General features: G+C 41.8%; 1 protein-coding gene across 1 annotated transcript in view; it reads right to left on the minus strand.

The window, feature by feature from the left end:
• Positions 1-20,803, minus strand: part of LOC311227983 (contactin-associated protein-like 5) — a gene marked incomplete at its 3' end in the record, with an annotated part of 332,216 nt that overhangs the window by 194,808 nt on the left and 116,605 nt on the right. Inside the window, exon 2 of the mRNA XM_084313868.1 lies at positions 11,092-11,239. Within this exon, the coding sequence (XP_084169994.1) occupies positions 11,092-11,239 (148 nt within the window). The remainder of the gene's footprint in view (positions 1-11,091; positions 11,240-20,803) is intronic.

Here is a 20,803-nt window from a genome sequence, read left to right on the forward strand (position 1 = left end):
ACCCAATAAAATCAAAGGCCCATCAGACACAACAGCAACAACAACAACTGGAGTAAGGATTAGAAAAAAGTGCCACGCTCGCCCAATTTCTCACTCGAAGGTTTTCTCCAAAGTTGCCATCCCTGAATAAATATAGGAATATCAATAGAGGCCTTGCACATAATGTTTATGTAGTTGTCTTTCTTCCACCATGGCTGCCTGTAACATAGCAACCATTGTTTTGTATGGCAATGGAACTGACAATTCCATTGTTATGTGTTGATATGAGAAATATATGTCTTATTATTGGATCTTCTAAACAACTCACAGTATAATAGTAATGTAATGCTTCGCCAGTGTTTTACCTGCACAGCAATTGGGCATTTCCTTTAAAAAGTGGTAACCAATGGTTACATGCAGCGTATACTGGAAGATAGAGAATTACACAAACATTCAGTGCAAGGCCTCTTATTCAAGTATAATGCAGTTTAACAGTGCTTGAAACATTTGGAACGGTTTACCCCCCATGTTCCAGCAAGAAAGGGAGTACATAAGATATGTTGGTACACACACTGTACTACATTTGGTACTCAACTCTCTTGGTAAACAATTTGCTTTTGTTTTATAAAACTTGTTTCTTGCAACTTTGGCAAAATAGCACCTCAATGAGAGCCCAGATTATGTTATCTGTAATGCACATTCATAGCTCCCTCTTAGTAGAATCAGCTCAAGACAGATAATGTTAGTTAGTAATCACTTGATGAGTTGATAAAAACATTAGCTATCAAACTGCATACTTCTACACACATAGCTAGTTAGCTCCCTCTCAGTAGAATCAGCTTAAAGGAACAGTCCAACATTTTGGGAAATTAGCTTATTTAACATCTTCCCTGGAGTACTTTTGTCATCTCTGTGCGTGCATTAGGCATCGGGAATGCCTGCACCGTTAGCCTAGCTTAGCATCATTCACTGGAAGTAGGTTACACATTTAGCCTATTTACCAACAGTCACAAAATACACTCCAAAAAAATTTGCTTTTTTTTGACAATTTTCACAATATTTCACGATCTTTGCGGAGCTATCGTATATTCTATATTATAGCTATGGAGACAATAGTATGGCTCATTTGACAAACACTATATAAGTAAAAAAGCGCTCGTTTCTACATACCCTCGTTCGTTCACAATCCCAAAATAAACATTGCCCCGTTTCAAAATAATCCAGGCTGGTTTTCTAGATTGTGAGATAAAGTGTGTTTTGTGCAGCGTATGCGCAAATCTCGCGGCTGCTCACTTGAAACCTATAGTATTGCCAGGTCAAAGGTAGACACATGACTTTGTTTCTTCACAAAGCCGGGGGGGGGGGGGGGGGGGGGGGGGCTTTACATATAGGATCAATACATATAACGTTAGGTAGCCCTCATCCGTTTTCTTCATCTGCTCGGGCCAGACTATAGACGGAGCTGAATAGGTTTCCTCATCGGTCGGTTTGATTATAGTTTTTTTTAACCTTTTACCAGTAGTGCTCAGTCTAACATAGTCCAACATCATAGTCTGGTGGAAACGCACCTTATCATCCATAATCATCATCCATATAATCCGTTTAGTCTTCTTCATAATATCCAATAGTTCGCTTGCCATTGCATTGCAGGCTATTGTGTGCTCGGGCCAGACTATACCACAGAGCCGAATAGGTTTCCTCATCGGTCGGTTTGATTATAGTTGTTTTACATTTTACCAGTAGTGCTTAGTCCAACATAGTCTGGTGGAAACGCACCTTATCGTCCATAATCATCATCCATATAATCCATTTTGTCTTTTTCATAATATCCAATAGTTCGCTCTAGGCGATCGCGATTGTCGAACATGTCCTGCTCACTGCTGCTCACAACGAGTACCTAGTTGTTTGGGGGCTGTGGAGCTGGTACTAAGATGGCCCATGCATGTTCATAAGGTAGGCGATACTGCCACCTGGTGATATTCGATCGTCATTGCAATTCCAAAGTAGGCAGATGTGCCAGGGAGCTCCGGCTGAGTGTTTAGAACGGGGATCAAAGGGAAAATATCAAAGGATCCAAAACTAGTATACTCGTTATTGGCGCTCAAGCGTTGGCGGCGAAACACGAGTGTACTCGTTATTGACGCCCAATGGGTTAAGGAATTCATAGTTTTCACGTTATGTTGAATAATCAACGACCAAATCGCTGTCTACATGATTTTATTTAGAATTTCTTTCTGTGCATTTCCTGTCAAATCGCTTAAACGTGAAGTGTCCACATGTTTTCACTTCATATTCTTTGCGTTTTCCTATCCTGACAATGATCCAACCTGAGAGCGGAGCCTTGACCCCACAGTTGGAGGCCGGCAGGCAGATGCTCTTGACATTATTGTCACAATCACGGCGAGAGCCTCCATATCTCCGCCTGCTTCCACTCCCTTATATGGGCAGCTTCCGACTCCATCATCCCCACGCTGTCATCTGGCAACAATCAGCCCAGCTGAGAGTCGTCAGCTCATCACCAGCCCGGATATCAACCCTACGGATCCTGCTCCTGATCGTCTCAGTGTTATCCTATCAACCTAGGTACGAGGACGTACCCAACCTTGCTGCTCTGTCTGTGTTGCCTGCCTTGTCCTAACCTCTGTTCTCCCTGTGCCCAGGACTGTCACTCTCGGCCGACGCTGTCTCCTGACGTACCACCCGCCCAGACGTTCCTGAGAACCTCAAGCAAGAGTCACTACTCGTCCAAAGTCGCACATTCTTGTATATTCTCTATTGCCTTGTCTGCTTGGTACCCAAAGGAATTAAAACCTACCTAAAATGCTCCATTCTCTCTCTCCCTGTGTTCTGCTATTGGGCTTTGCCACCGCTGCTCTAACAATTATGAGTAGGATAATGCCCTTCAAGGTGTAAAGCGGCTGTAGGTAACTTCTAATTACCTCCACCAAGCACCACAGCAGCAATGAGGTATACAACTGTATGAGAAAAGCTTATTTTGCAACAATGATTTAACCACTTAAGCATCGGGCAAAAATGGGGCTATTTTTTTTATTTTTTTTATTGCATACCCAAAGTAATTTATAGCACATGCATGAGTCTAATCTCTTTTGAAAGGTAACATTGTGAGGTTTCTTACACAATAAATAAAAATCACTTTGAGTGCTAATGAAATAGAGTACCAGAGCTTTGAACACACTGAAGTAAAAGTTTGGTTCCATAGCCAACAATGTATTGGTAGATCGGCGGAAACACAGCCCGGATTGATTGAAAATTGTATTAACAGATTGCAGAATGGGTACAATACAGTACAGCTCAATACACACAATTGTTAACACTTTGAGTGCCAACGACGAGATTAGTCGTCCTAACTCGCCATGCATTGAGTGCCAATGATGAGTTTTCTCGTTATTTAATCGTTATTTCTTTTATTAGCGATATCCATACATTTTTCAGAGCAGCGTCGATTATGTGTTTCGGACTATAACGTTGGATCAATAAATATGATCAATATTTGGAATGGCGATCAGGAATTGAATTAATATTTTTGCAGAACATCTGATGTGAGGTAAGGACTCTATTTTACCAGTATTGGGTTAATCAGATGTTTTTTTCATAGCGATCACAACGTGTCTGTGTGTGTGTGTGTGTGTGGGTGTATGACGTTAGCGCTGACCAGGTCATGGATAATAGATTTTTCAGTACACATATACTATAGATCAGGGGTCGGCAATTAGGTCTGGCCACGGGCCAGATTTTCCCCAAGCCTTTGCTTGGCGGGCCAGGATCAAAAACAATGGCTAATTTAATATACTGATAGTGAAAAATGCAGCACTGCGGCGGGTGCATACACTTAATAATAATAATAATAACTTTATTTGTATAGCACTTTTCATACAGTTCACAGTGCTTCACAACAGTAAAACACAGGCATAAGCGAGCACTCGCAAATGGCGGACCCTGATGTAAACAAGACAAACGTTTTTCTCTGGTCTGCATCCCCTTAACAATTGTGTGTATTGCGCCGTACTGTATTGTACCCATTCTGCAATCTGTTAAATAAAGTTTTCATTCATTCATTCATGAACAGCAGATCAGCTGTTGCAGATCACCGCGGCGGGTGATGAACCAGAATGCATAAAAACACGACTCACCATACCTTGTTTGTTGTTAAGTCCTCCAAAATCCCTGCTAATGTTTGAAACATGTCCAATATCCACTCGCCGCCCTCCAATTCCAGATTGGCGTTGAATGCAGCTACTTTATCTGCCAACTTGAACACATCATTGCCTCGCTGTTGTTGTTGTTATTGTCGCCACATATTATGCAGAGAGGACGTTGGCTCGGCACGCAAGAATCACCGACCTGTTGCGATAAACCCGTATTTTAAGTATGGCTCCTGTTTATTAAAAGAAGCGTTATATGGGCGGTCAGGTGGCGTAACGGAGATTGCGTTCGTCACCAACCCCCCGGAGCGGCTGGATTCGCATGTTCGAATCCAGCTCACAGCTCCGGGGTTGTCACCAGCTTGGCTGACCGTTCACACTAATACAATTGGCAGTATTAGAGGGTGGGAGAAGCTGGCGGGGTGGGTCCGGGTCGTTGTAAACAGCGACTCCTACAGTTCGGTCGGGGCGCCTGCTAAGCGCGGATAGGATCTAAGTGGGATAGTGTGATCCTTCCACACGCTACGCCCTCTCAGTGAGAATCCGCGCTGCTAGGTGAAAAGAAGCGGTTGATTGGCTGGACGTGTGTCGGAGGAAGCACGTGGTAGCCTCCACTCTCCCAGACCGACTGTGGGGGGTAAGTGCACAGCGACCAGGAAGGGGATTGGGAATTGGCATAACGACTAACATTGGGATGGGAGAAAAATCGGAGGAAAAAGGAGGGGGGAAAAGATTTAAAAAAAAAAAAAAAAAAACGTTATATTTCCCCGTTGCAAAGAAGCTATCCAAAGATGTTTGTTTTGTTTTTTTTAACACATTTTGTTACTCGCTCGCATCTCGAACGCGGAAGTGAAAGTGCGTTAGGGAAATATACACGCGGCCCGGTGGGACTATTCCATTGGTTCTCCCAGTCCACGTGACCATTTCTAGCATTTCAATTGGCTATAGTGTCAGACATGCTTTTGATGACTACCGGTAGATAGATACAGCTTCACAATAAAAGACACCCTGGCGTCCCGAGTGAATATTTCCCGCGCGTAAAATAAATATCATATTCTCAAAATAATCTGACGGGCCAGAAATTATTGCTGGCGGGCCAATGTCGGCCCGCGGGCCGCCTATTGCCGACCCCTGCTTTAGATAATCTAGCGTTTATTTGAAAACGATTCATAAATCAGACGAAAAATTACAACGTGTTTTGTGTATTCCACTAAAGGGCTATTATGGCGGAATTTCTCTGAAATTACTAGAACTCTCCGAACCTATACTCGTATTCAAAGCGGTATAAAACGGAAATCTACCAATGAAAAAACTATCCGTTTGGTACATGTTGACTGCAAGCAAGTCATTGATAAGCGAGGGGTGTTTTAGACCCATAGCCATAATTTAAGATATAGTTTAAGCGTTCGCAAATATCCCCGACCTCCCATTGACTAAAACGCTGGCACGGAGGGGGTTATCTGGTCAAAGGGGCGTGGCACTCAATGTGTTGAGGGAATGCAGACCAGAGAAAGACTTTCGTCTTGTTTACATCAGGGTCCCCCATTTTCAATTCATCATAACATATACAGATACAGCACTCAAAACTCAAACCTCTCATGCCTCTCTACCACTCTCTACCACTCCTCTATTGTTCTTGACCGGGCCAGATTTCACACCTCCACTTCCTCCCACAGGCTGGGCAGATTTTCATCTTACATTTTTATTCGTCCCAAATGTCCCAGCCCCATCAGATTTCTTAGCTTTTTTCACTGTTTACTTATCATGCATTGCAACACTAATATATGGTCAGTACCCCAAGTCAGACTGCCCATATAAAAATTATTTTGGGGGTCTGAGGGCAGTAGCCCCCGACCCCCTCCCTGGGGAAGCACTTAAGTTAACTATCCTCCCTTTGTTCCCCCAGCCAACACCCCCGGAAAATTAACACCTGAGTAGACTTAAGTGGCACACAAGCAGCAACAGGCAGCAGACAAGCAGCAGAATTGGTTTGATTTTTGAGCGCTGCGTCTGTATGACATACATGACATACAGATATACAGTACTGCTACATCTATACATTTATGACATACCAGATTTACAAATACAGTGCTGTTTGTGATACAAAAAGAGTTTAAAAAAGAGAGTATATACATTTGACGAATAAACTGTACATTGGATGAGGTGGGGTGGGGGGGGCTGGGTAGGTGGGGTGGGGTGGGGTGGGGGGGGACTGTACATAGGAGGTGGTTGGGTGGGTGGGGTGGGGGGGGGGGGGGTTGGGTAGGTGGGGTTGGGGGGGCGGGTAGGCGGGGTGGGGGGGTACTTGTACATTGGATTATCGACGAAACCTTACTTGGTCCCAAGAAGAGAGTCTCGTGTATTATTGGGTTAGGACATTTACTGTACATTGGAGGGGGTTGGGTTAGGACATTTACAGGGGCCAGTTTCGAATTGCAGTCTCCCGTAGGTGCTCCTTGAGAGTGGTTTTAAAAGCGGGTAGTGATTCACATTCCTTTACAGCTGTGTGTAGGGCCAGGGCCGGATTAACGACCGGGCCGTCCGGGCCGCGGCCTGTGGGCCTCTAGTGATGAGGGGCCTCAAAAAAAAAAAAATTAATTTTGATTTAAATTTTTTTGAGGCCCCTCGTTGAGGCCACACATTTATTTTTAATTTTTTTTTAACTTTTTTTTTAATTTTTTTTGGAGGCCCCTCGTCACTAGAGGCCTTTTGGAGGCCCCTCGTCACAAGAGGCCCCAAATTATTATAATTTTTTTTTAAACTTTTTTTTTTTCTTTTTTTGGAGGCCCCTCGTCCCTATGCCATAAATCTCATGTATGTTGTGTATGTCATACATGTCACTATGAATTGAAAATGGGGGACCCTGATGTAAACAAGACAAATGTCTTTCTCTGGTCTGCATCCCCTTAACAATTGTGTGTATTGAGCCGTACTGTATTATTTGTACCCATTCTGCAATCTGTTAAATAAAAATTTCATTAATTCATTCATTCACAGACAGTAACACAGGACAAAAACACATTTCAACCCCCTCCCTTCCCTAATTATAATTTAAATTGACATTCACGTAAAAGTAAGCTTACTATTATATTCTTGTCTCCAAAGTTTGTGCATGTTTTTCCTGAGGATGGCGCCATCCCCCCATCTAAACATGATGTGTTTCTTTTCTCTTCTTGATTGATTGATTGAAAACTGTATTAACAGATTGCAGAATGGGTACAGTACAGTACAGCTCAATAATTGTTAAGGGGATGCAGACCAGAGAAAGACTTTCGTCTTGTTTACATCAGGGTCCCCCATTTTCAATTCATCATAACATATATGACATACGATACATGACATACAGATAGACAGTACTGCTACATCTATACATTTATGACATACCAGATTTGCAAATACAGTACTGTTTGTGATACGAAAAGAGTCCAGAAAAGAGAGTATATACATTTGACGTAGAAACTGTACATTGGAGGAGGTTGGGTAGGTGGGGTGGGGTTGGAGGGGTGGGCGGGACTGTACATTGGAGGTGGTTGGGTGGGGGGGGGGTTGGGTAGGAGGGGTGGGTGGGTGGGGGACACTGTACAACTGTACAAGCAAAACTGTACATTGGAATATTGACAAAACCATACTTGGTCATTTACTGTACATTGGAGGGGGTTGTGTTAGGACATTTACAGGGGCCAGTTTCGAATTGCAGTCTCCCGTAGGTGTTCTTTGAGAGTGTTTTTGAAAGTGGGTAGTGATTTACATTCCTTTACAGCTTTGGGTAGGGCGTTCCACATTGATGTGGCATAATTGCGAAACGTGTTTAGTCCGTTGTTTGAGCCGAATCTGGGTTTAACATGATTTGTGGAGCTCCCTCTGGTGTTGTGATCGTGGTATTCACTGACCTTTGGGAAGTATTTTGACATGTACATGTGTACCTTGGTCGTGTAGTGCATCTTGTAGACCAGGCCCATTGCAAGTTGCTGTACTCTGTCGTCTACTCTAAGCCATCCTAGGTTGTCAAAGTTGGCAGGGGTGATCAAAGTCCTTTTAGCTTGGCCCTCAGAGCCCACCACTTCTAAATATTCTATATATTTTTTAAAGTGACATATAAAACGCCACTGTGCGTGCGTGCACGTGTATGTGTGTGTGGGGGGGCCTCCACAAGAATCTGGCCCAGGGGCCTCTGAAGTCTTAATCTGGCCTTGGGTAGGGCATTCCACATTGATGTGGCATAATTGCGAAACGAGTTTAGTGCCTTGTTTGAGCCGAATCTGGGTTTAACATGATTTGTGGAGCTCCCTCTGGTGTTGTGGTCGTGGTATTCACTGACCTTTGGGAAGTATTTTGACATTTACATGGGAACCTTAGTCGTGTAGTGTATCTTAGCCAACAGACGAGCACAAGGTGCCGCGACGTGCGCGCAAGTGCGTGACAGCCCGACGATGCTTAACACATTGAGTGCCACGCCCCTTCCGGGAAATTAGATCTAGATTGCCACTGCTTTAATCAATGGGAGGACGGGGGATTTGCGAACGCTTAAACTATATCTTAAATTATGGCTATGGGTCTAATACACCCGTCGCTTATCAATGACTTGCTTGCAGTCAACATGTACGAAACGGATAGTTTTGTCATCTGTACATTTCAGTTTTATACCGTTTTGAATATGAGTATAGTTTGAGATTTCTAATAATTCCAGAGAAAGCCACGATAATAGCCCTTTAGTGGAATACACAAAACACGTTTTTCGGCTGATTTATGAATAGTTTTCAAATAAACGCTAGATTATCGATAGTATATGTGTCCTCATGCACGAAGAGAAGCGGGGTCTGAAAAATCGCTTCTCCGTACTTTGGTCGGCGCGAACCTCACACACACACACACACACACACACACACACACACACACACACACACACACACACACACACACACACACACACACACACACAAACACACACACACACACCCACACACACACACACACACCGATGGCGGAGGAAGGAACATCTGATTACCCCAAGATTCGTAACATAAAGGCCTTACCTCACATCTGATGTGATGCAAAAAGATTAATCCAATTCCTGATTGCCATTCCAAATATCGATTGCGTCCATTGATCCAACGTTATAGTCCAAAACACATAATCCACGATGCTCCCAGTCCCCCCAGTCAATGCAATAGTATCCAGCTGCATGCCCGAGAAGTCAAACCTGGACCGGACTTATTTCTTTGATGCACAGTCCCAGCCAATCCAATCCAATGATGTGCAATACCATCCGGGAGACGATAGGCGGCGGTATTTGCCCTTTGCGAGCTCAGACCCATTCCCAATGATAACGTCAGGCTGGATGGATGAAATATGAATGGATATCGCTAATAAAAGAAATAACGATTAAAACCCGACTATACTCGTGATTGACACTCAAGCGATGGCAAGTTAACCCGACTATACTTGTAGTTGGCACTGAATGGGTTAAGAGGTTAAGGCTGCAGATGTGCACAACAATACTGTGAGCATTTCTGTGTTAAAGTACATAATTGTGTGCATTTCACTTCGAGCATGGATCTTGCAAGTTAACCGTACTTACCAACAGTTCCAACATTCGGGGGCCCGCATGCGGGTCGTCACGCCTGCACGCAGGCATGTGCACACTTCGTGGCACTTTGCCCTCTTCTGCTGGCTCCAGGCTGCGTTTCCGCCGATCAACCAATACATTGTTGGAAATTTGAATTTGCCGCTTTTCGATCATCACCCCACTCAACCTATTGCGTGCTTCCAGTCTCGAGTTACAACACGAAACATCTAACGAGCGCCATTTAACAAACCACGTTCGATTTGGCCGGGTCCTAAACGGACCAGTTACCGCTGATGGCGAAAATTGTTGACCACCTTTGTAGGCAATGAAATTCTGGAGCCAACGGTATATTACATGAGAGCTGATTGCTAGGGTAAACGGAGAGAAAAGATGAAGAAGTTGTTTGTTTGGAGAATTTCTCATTTTCCGTCCAAATCAATGAGTGGTCTGCCATTTTGGACGAATTATTACCGATACAAGGATTACAAAAACATCTGTAAAACACTCATTTTCCATGAGATTGTTTTTTCTCCTCTTTTTCAATTTTTCTCCCATCCCAATTTCGCTGTGCCAATTCTCCCCTCCCCTGTCTTGAACGTTGCTTGCATATGCCCCCCACTGGCCGTTTGTAGGGAGGATAGAAGCCTTGCATCACATGTCCCCTCCGATACATGTGGAGGCAGCCTGTCACATCTTTTCACCTGCCAGTGCGGCCTCTCATTGGTGAAGTGTAACGTGTGGGAGGCTCACACTACCCCCGCCATTTCCTGTCTCTGCTGTGCAGACGTCCCCCAACCGACCTGTAGGAGTCGCTGTCCACAACGTCCAGATTACCACCCATCGACTTCCACCTGCTAACTCTGCCAATTGAGTTAGTATGATGGCCGGCCCAAGCCGGAGGCAACGCTGACAGCCGGAGTCGAACCCGGTGTCTCTTGCGTTGGTGACGAGCGCAATGTCCGCTGCGCCACCCAGCCGCCTTTTCCATGAGATTGTTATAAACTTTGGACCTGTACTGTAGATAAGACTTCAGGCTATGGAACCGTTATGTTTACCAGCTCCTACCTTTCAGCTGGAACTCAAAAACAGGCATCTGGCAACAAGGAAACAAAACATGAGGGCGGGTTGGACACACACATCAGAGACACAGAAGGGAATTCTTAAAGTTACCCCTAGTGTTACAGGCACAGCCAGGGCCTTTCTCTCCCCTGTCTATCAGCAGGTCCCTGCTACCTTATTATGGTCTCTCCATGTTCCCGCTTCACCCTCAGCCTGCCTACCTGGGCCTGCCTACACACCTGAGAACCATTACATCATCACAGAGCCAGGATATGCACTAGTCAGCCACTAGTATTATGTCAAGTATAGTGAGGGGTGACTCACTGTAAGGACAGCCGTACACCTCCACCCTGAGTCCCAACCAGCCACTGGGGTTCCAGTCCAGAGGGATGATGCGCAGGAAGCGGGTTCTGATAGAATGGGAGAGCTTGTTCTGGATGATTCCCTCTGCGTTCACGTTCCCCACAAACTTCTGTTGAAACACAAAGAAAGAGAGAGAGATAGAAAGGGAGATGAATAAGATTGAGGTATGGAGTCTAACGTAACATACTGCATTTCCAAAATGCAACTTGTTTCTTTGCTGAAGTTTTCGCTGGTGATTAATTTACTGAAAAGCCTATGCTGGGTATGACATTTACATCATAACACTGTGGGGATTATAGAAGGAAGTTACAGTGAAATGAATAGATTAGGCGTAAAGAGCGTTTTTCCTCATTCCCCTGTTTGAATTTAAAACAAACACATACCAACTATTCTTAACAAGGTCTGGGGTTGAGGTGAGAAAAAGATATTTAGGGGCTGGTTTGTTATTGCTGGTTTATTATTTTTCTTCTTCAGAGACAAATTACTATGAGATGGTAAATCCTATGAGATGGTAAATGAGAGATGAAATTATGCCCATTGATTGGAAGTTGTGTGCAAGTAGTACTGCCCAAGAAATATAACCCAGATCGGCCTGATGGGGGCGCTACTGTATAATTTAAGGTAAACACTTTTTTACTTTGAAAAGTCATGACTCCTATGTCGTGAGTTTGTCACAAAACTTAATACAGACATCAATCTATCCTCCTGTCTGATTCGATTTTCCGCCTTTTTGCATAAAAAAAACAAATGTTCTCCCCCTAAACCGTAGGTCTGATTGCTACCATATTTTATGTCGATCGTTATTGGACCAGGCTTATCAAAATGTACATAAAGCTTGTTAATAACTTTAACAAGTTTGTTTACAAGATATTCCAATGAACTTGAAAAGTGTGTTGCTCAGCACACTGCAGCAGTGCAATCAGTCCACACACCTGCCGGCCATAATAATAACTTTATTTGGGCTGACAGCGGACGGAGCCATAGAACAACTGCGTCTGCATTTGATCTCGTCTTGTCGATGGTGTAAAATGAATTAAGTATATTGTTAGTAAGTTAGCCATGTAATAAGCGGGATAATGTATAGCTATACTCGGTCATTGTCGCAAAATAATTGACCTTCACTACGTTTAAAACACCTCGGCGAGGCGCCTCGGTATTCTAAACTTTGTGTCGGTCAATTCTTTTGCGACAATGACCTCGTAGCTATACATTATCCCTTACATAGTCAACAACCATTGGGCCAATAATCATCATAAATGTGAATCTCAGACCAATGAATTGAATTCATGTAGTTGCAAAAGAAACAACTGAATCCACATTCTCCTCCACATCAAGTCATTTTAGATGAGGGAAGGTTTTGTGGAATAGTATAATGTTGGACCTCTAGCTCTGGGTTTCAATGATGCATCTTTAAAATGGATCAGTTCCTATCTTAAAGGCAGACAGCAGATGGTTGATGTAAATGGAGTGCTGTCCAAACCAAAGATGGAGGTGGACTGTGGGATCGCGTGAAACGGTCTCCGTAAGTGGCCAAAATCATAGCAGCTGGGTTCCCATGAATGAAAAACGTCACTCATTCTTAAACTGGACGTGCATTCTCATACACTTGAATTTGCATACAGAAACGCCCCGCCAGCTCCTTATAAGACGAGGACTGCAAAACAGCAGGAGGGTCAGCATTGCATCTGCACCGTGCTGACCCGCATATTCAACAGGTAGCACGGAAGCGATTTGCTACTGATCTCAAAATGAGATTAGATTAAAATGTATTGTCAATCATCATACAGCACAAGTACAATACACCATCCAACCAGAGTGTACATGTAAGAGTAAAGTGCAATAGTAACATACAATGCACAGGTGATGAAACTGTTAAAATGCTTAATTTGGGATTAATAGTTGATTGCGTTCAAGTCGATTCTACAGACATCCTCTGAATTAAATAATTATAATGAAGATAAATACGACAATATTTGTATCATTAACAATTACGTTTTGCATGTATAGTCATGACTCAATGAGGCATTGTAAGCATTACACAAACACACACTGCAAACTAAGGTGTAAATAAGAAGTAAAATAAAGTATTTATTGTTGGTTTGATTTATTCCTATTGGTTAGAAATAAATAAATGCATGGAGAAACGGCTTGGAGAGGCAGGCCCAGCGCGTGTGCACGCACACACACACATAGACGCCTGGCCATAAGAGCACTCGGAGCAAATGCTCTCCCACTATTGAACTTGGGGGAGCAAAGCTATGCTCTTGCTCCACCACTTTTTGATCATATGAAAAATTTGATATATCCCCCCCCCAATATATATGTCTAACCATAACTACGTAATTTCAATCAAATTAATAATACGCAATGACACTTAATAGCAAGTTTTTAAGTTTCCAAAGATTGCGACACCCCCCCTGCTCCCCCATATGGTTTGATCCAGTGCCTCTCCAATCCCCAGCAGAGCATACAGAGTGGCGCACGGCGCTGGCGCTGCAGGTAGGCTGAGTGTAAATATCAAAGGCCATAGAAGTGTGTCATTTGGTGGCAGGCAGGATTTTCCAGTAAGTTGTTTATGATTGTTAAGATTATTTATGTTAGACATGTCTTCTATTGAGTGGTAGAAGTTCTACCACGCAATACAATAAAAGTGTTTCACGTCCCGAAATGCCATCTGGTCATACCAATAATAATAATAATAATAATAACAAAGTTTCCCTCTGGTTGGCGTTAGCTTTAGTGCTAGCCGCTAGCTAACGTTGTCATATATCTAGATATGTGGTGTCGTCAGCTGGATAACGTTGACTTCGTTTGCAAATTTTAACGTTCGCTATGGCAGACGAGCAGGGCCGGATTAACGACGGCCGCGGCCCGTGGGCCTTTAGTGATGAGGGCCCCCCAATTTTTTTATTTATTCTTTTATAATAATAATAATGCAATAAAAGTCTGAAAATTAAGGGATTATGTCCATGAGTGTCATTTTTAGAAATTAAGGCCTGCCTCTTATATAAGCCTCTCTAATAAAGGCCTGGTGCTCTTTGCAGCTGAGGTAAATAGAAGACCCGTCCTATATTTGAGGATTTACGGTAAATCAAGATGTTCAATTATCTTAAGGTACAATACCTGAAATGAAAATGTGTGTGTGTGTGTGTGTCCAGCCAACCAGGTAACATGGCAGAAAAAAGAAAGAATACAGACATCGGAGCATTTTTCAGTACACCAAAACGCAAAGTAAGAACCCTAGTAGCCTAATAGCTCAAAGACTTAAAGGGCGGGCTCCACAAATAATGGATTGCACGGTGTTAATTGCACCCTTACTTACAATTCATTATGCATTGTAAATGGGGGACCCTGATGTAAACAAAACAAAAGTCTTTCTCTGCTCTGCATCCCCTTAACAATTGTGTGTATTGAGCCGTACTATATTGTACCCATTCTGCAATATGTTAATAACATTTTTAATCAATCAATAACAGATTGCAGAATGGGTACAGTACAGTACGGCTCAATACACACAATTGTTAAGGGGATGCAGACCAGAGAAAGACTTTCGTCTTGTTTACATCAGGGTTCCCCATTTTCAATTCATAATGAATTGTAAGTAAGGGTGCAATAGAAATGTTTCATAATGATGTTCAGTGTATTCATAAGTGTATTGCTCTCCTTAATGTAGAATGATATGGTGACTGTACAGACTCAGGAAGGAGAGAAAGAGACCCAAGAGTTACAGGTAATGGAAATATCAGACAGTCAGCTTAAAGTGTAGGATAACATAACAAATTAAGACACAAATACTTGGATTATATATCCCCCCCTCTCTCCCTTTCTTTACAGAGTAGCATAAAGATTGTGTATTCAAACCGGTTCAGTGTATTCATAAGTGTATTGCTCTCCTTAATGTAGAATGATATGGTGACTGTGCAGACTCAGGGAGGAGGCAGAGAAGGAGAGAAAGAGACCCAAGAGTTACAGGTAATGGAAATATCAGACAGCTTAAAGTGTAGGATAACATAACAAATTAAGACACAAAATAGGCTATATTTACAGCAGACCCTGTTATTGTTCCTTGTTGGTATTTTTTCTCTCTTTCTTATTAAAAACTTGGCCTATTTGAAAGGAGATTGATTTAATAAAAATAAAAGAGCGAAAAATCAATATACAGTATATATACAGTATATATATATATATATATATATATATATATTATTATTATTATAGTAATTGGCTATCATACTGCAATATAAACTGAGTTTTATAGTGAAAAGAGCAGCTTTATTGGTCAAGATTGAAGGCTCTATATTGCAGGAAATTGCACGTACAGGTTCATTAAATGAAAAAAATATATGCCGTGGAGAGGGTTGTGCCGGACCCCCTCCAAACCACCCCTTGCCTGTCAAAATAAATAAATAAAAAAAAATTATAATAATAAAAAAAAAAAAAATAATAATAATGCACCCCCACTTTCAACTATAACTAGGCGGCCATGCACACACACACACACATATACTGTATACGTGCTAAATTCCAGCAAAGTAGGCTTCTGTAATGTTTGGGTATTTTACTCTCTCCTAGGAGTAAAAGCTCCTAGCGCCACCCTGGAGTATTTCACCCTCTCTATTCTTCCAGGTTGTCCTGATTGCTGATTGACGCCTGCTGTGTGTTTGACTATCTTTATAATGGCCTTGTGTTTATTCTCTCATTTGTCAGTTCTTCATCTAACGTTACCGTGAGTAGCTGTCTACGGAGAGTCGTGTCGCTCCAGGCCTGGAGGATGCGGCTGCCGTGTTTTTGATTATTGTTTAATTATTATTTAGTTAGTTCTTTCTTTTGTATATTACCAGTATCGCTCTTGATGTTTCAAATAAAAGGAAACACTGTTTTTGGTGAGAAGAGCAACTACCGTCTCCGCACCTTTCTTCTGTACTGCATTTGGGTTCAACACACCTACCTGAGTCGTAACAGGCTTCTATTATCCTAATGACTTGTTTTATTAGGTATTATAGTAGTATGTCCTACTGTAGAACAAGACATGTTAGCGCGACATCACATTTAGTAGTGTCCATACTGAACAGCTGCTCACTTGGCTCTCAAGGCACCTCCTGCTCACATGGCAAAAGAGCATGGGTATGTTGTCATCTAAACATTACGCACCCAATACACATTTTTGGTGTTTACTACGATCCTCCTTTTTGCAGAATTGGTAAATGATAAATGGTTATCCAAAGCGCTTTACATAGATTGTGCAGAAGGCATTTGCACAGCAATACTTTTGTTTGGATCTCATACTTGTGTGTGTGTGCACTGTAGGACGAGTCCTTCAAGGCGTGTTAAAGAAGACTACGCAAAGGGCATCACTGCCTTATTCCCATACCTGGCCGATCCCCAGGGCAATTTGGGATATGTAAGTACATCAGAGAAAAGTGCAGAGAGATATTTCATCGGCGACTCAGTGCATGTGTGTGTGTGTTCCTGTGGGTCGCCCATCTTGCGTGTGTGTGTTAAAACTGCATGACAAATAAAGACTTCTAGTCTAACAATTATTATGTTTATAGTTCATTCTTGTTATATAATTTCTAGGGATGTTCGATATTGGCTTTTTTACCGATATCCGATATACCGATATTGTCCAACTCTTTAATTTCCAATACCGATATCAACCGATACCGATATATGCAATGTGGGTCAAATGTTGATAATAGCAGTTAGTATTGAAGACGGTAACTTTACACGCTAAAACTCACCCCAGTCTCCGCGCGCCGTTGGGCGATCATCGTAGAGTAGAAATTTTATCATTATGGGATGTAGATTTACCCGGTCCATCTCCAGCTTGTATAATGGTATATACGTCGAAATCATGTTGTCTATCGAGTTATTGGCAATCGATCACTATGTAGTGTGTCGAGATTGAGTCCCGGGACCTATTAGCGAGTGCCCGGAAGTAATACGGCCGTCCAGCACAACCTCTACGGCACTTCCTGTTAAGCGATTGCGCCGATCGGCCACCAGATGGCGCTCCTGAACCGCCAGAGAGCTCAGTGGGTCCTCCTGGTGGATCTCAGGCCAGCGGAGGGGACATATGAATCCGATCCCATATTTTTGAAATATTGATATTAAAGACGCTGTAAGGCGTCTTCGGCAACTTGAGCATGGCCGGGAATGACGTGTTTAGGCGTTTCCCGGCACCCAAAGTGTTAAAATAGGGCTGTGCGGAGTACGATTTCAACTAAATATTTGTTAACATTTCTGTATGCTGACCATTTCTCCTAACCTCAACAATTTCAGAACCACAGATGTCCTACCTGTTGACCTTGAATTTAGCAATTATTCAGAGAAGGGCATGTGTTAAGTTTTAAGGAGAGAAATAAATACATTTACACATTTAAACCAAATAACACTTTTTTTTCTCTTTTCTTCTTGTGTTTTAGGAGCAGTATTACAATCCAGTAGATGGAAGTGGGTTTCTGGCATGGAGAGTGAAATCACTTCAAAAAGTAGCAACAGAGGGACAAAAGAAGAGCCGTAATGTTCAGCCACTGATCGGTATGTAATTTTGATTGTCCCAGTCCACTGTTTATCTAGCAACTGTGAAGATGGATCATTATAGTAAATGCATATCACTGGAAAGTATTGCAGCAGTATGTGTGGTTTCTACACTGTTACAGGTGGTCCAAATTCTGGCGACAGAGCCCCCTTCTGTGAGGAAAACCAGCTAACCACAGACACCCAGTGTCGTGAGGCCAGTGCACTGATGAAGCATACAACTGATGAAGCAATCATCAAGGAGAAGATGAAACAGACCTTCACCCATTGCCAAGAAATGGTGCATGACCCAATTAAGTCCTCTGAAATATTCACCACCTTTCCACGATTCCTAGACATCACAGGAATGGTATGTGGCTCTTTAACTGCCTTGCATTAAAGTCTAACTGAAATTAAAAATGACCTTTTTAAACAATTTAGATCACATCCCTGGTCATAGAGTGAACCTATTTAATAGGGCTGTCCCTGACTAAGGATTTGGATGGTCGACTAGGTTTGACAAAAAAAAAAAAAAAAAAAAAATTGATCATTCCATTTGGGCTGTGGGGGGTGCTTAATGTCTGAAGGAGTCGACTGAAGGCTTCTTGTCCTCTGCAAAAGCATGCAATTGGTCCACTGATGGATACATCTTGATATTTGTCTAGTATAGTGTGTTCATTAGATGGGTGAAATCCTCTTTCAGTGCCTCTGTGCCTGTTTTCGTAGGCAGTTAGCCTCTGGTATGCATGCCATTAGCGTTAGCCACGCTTCTATGCCTCTTTTCTTTTGAAAAAAATTATAAAAAAATAAAAATAAAAAAAGTTATATTATAATCTTTTTTTATTTTATTTTTATATTCGACTAAGAGGTTGGCCAGTCGACTACGGCCCCTTTCGACCGATTAGTCGACTAATCGATTAATAGGGGTCAGCCCTACTATTTAACAATGTATGACAAAAAAAATTCAACCATTTTTTATTCCATCTTGTCTGCAGATTGAGCAGGATTTCAGTCTGATGTTTGGTGATGACATCTCTGCAAAGTTCCTGGAGAAGTGGCCTACTTTCTGCAGGCAGAAAGTCCTTGAACAAAGCCGTGGCCTCACCCAGACCGGCGACCTTCAAGACCTGCTTCAGAATGCTGAATCCACAACAGAACTGAACAATGGTATGCTTGAATTAAAGGAATATAATAATGGAAGGGTGAATTGTTTTTTAAACAAATGGAAACACAGCTTTTAGTCAAATGTATTTCTGATTTTCTTTATTACATTTTTTGTATTTTCAGGATGGGACAGTGAGATGTCCTCCCTCTTGCTGCTTGTCCACCTCATGCCACCATCACCTCAGGGATGCAACAAGAGACCGGGAAAGCTCTCAGCCAGACAAGCCATTGACTACCTTGTGAAGTTCATAAAGGTAAGGTTACAGTTACCTATATTATCGGCCGATATTGGCATTAAAATGTGATATAGGAAAATAGCGGTATCTGTAATTTTTTTTCTTTTTTTTTTACATTTCTATAACCAACCTTTATTCACCCAGGCAAGTAAGAACAAATTCTGATTTTATTTATTGTCAAAAGTATGCATAATGTTATGTTAATTCCAAAACAAGACATATGTAATGTTAATTACCTGAAATTATTCAGTTTTTTGGGGGGGAAACCCTGCATATATCGGTATCGGTTGATATCGGTATTGGAAATTAAGAGTTGGACAATATCGGTATATCGGTAAAAAAGCCAATATCGAGCATCCCTAGTTACAGTTAAATTAAAGTATAAGAAGGATCAGTGTTCTGTCTAGGGGTGCACGATATTGATTTGTTGACCCTGATATCGATACCGATAACTTTCTGCTCCTCAAGGTCGATACCGATAACCGATATATATATATTTATTGTATTATAATTATTAATTTTTTTATGTATATTCCTGTAGTTTTGACCTAAGAGTCAGTTTTGACTCTTCAAATAAAGTGACTATATTTATTTTTCCAAATAAATATAATTTGAGTCGATCAGAAAATTCACAATCCGTCAATGTCATTAACAATGTGTTTCCCTGAACAACTAAAAACCAGTGATGGGCAAGCTACTTGGAAAATGTAGCAAGCTACACTACAAGTTACTCTCGATTAAATATAGCTCAACTACAATGGAAGCTATCCCCAGATAAATGTAGCAAGCTACACTACAAGAACATGGCAAAAATAGCTAGCTACATCTGCACTATTTTTTTTTTTTTTTACTTCATGATCAAGTTTTCACCAAACAAATAGACAGGCAAAATAAATGCTCAGTTTGATTGTTTATTATAAAACTGAAACAAGCCCTCGGTCTGGCTTTTTGTGTCATCCTTTTAACATGAACTTGTATTATGTACAAAATCCAGGAAGGCAAGTTTAGCTGGGTGCAGCCTCTACAAAAGAAAAGAAAGAGACCATTTGGTTTGATCAGTTTTTATAGTATAGTTTGTTGATTACTTTTGATGCAGTAATGGTCTTTTTCTTTTCTATTCTATCTTTATGTATTATTTATCCCTAAACTCTGCATCTTCTGGCTGCCTGATACCCTCTCCTAGCTGAAACCTGCCCACTTTATCAACCAAAAACACACTTCTTCAATGTCTGAATTTTAACTAATAATAACTGTCTTACTGCATTTTACTATTATGCTACCATGTCTATACTACCACCAACTATGCTAATATGTCTATACTACTACAGTACAGTATGTACTCAAGAGTATAACACTCAAGCTCGACACTGCTAGACAAACAATACTACTTATCCTTGGCTGCTAGATATGTACCACTCCTGCTGACTTGTTGTACACAATTTGTAAGTTGCTTTGAATGAAAGCGTCAGCTAAATGACCAAATGTATTTAAATATGTAACTCACAAAACATTCCATGGCCCCAAAATCATGTGGGGACCCCCCCTGGGGGTCCTGACCCACAGGTTGAGAACCACTGCTCTAGGTGATATTTTCCCTCTTAGTGTATGTACTATTTATGGTAGTTTGTTTTTTCTTTTCTCCACCCCCATAATATTGTTCATTTTCTGCCTACAGTGAAACATGTTAGTTAAATCTGTTGACAAAAAGTGCACTGACTTGTGTGCTGTTTGGGAACAGTTGACAATGTTTATGT

The sequence above is a fragment of the Notolepis coatsorum genome, assembly GCF_963971535.1.
Source record: "Notolepis coatsorum genome assembly, chromosome: 5".
Lineage (NCBI taxonomy): Eukaryota > Metazoa > Chordata > Actinopteri > Aulopiformes > Paralepididae > Notolepis > Notolepis coatsorum.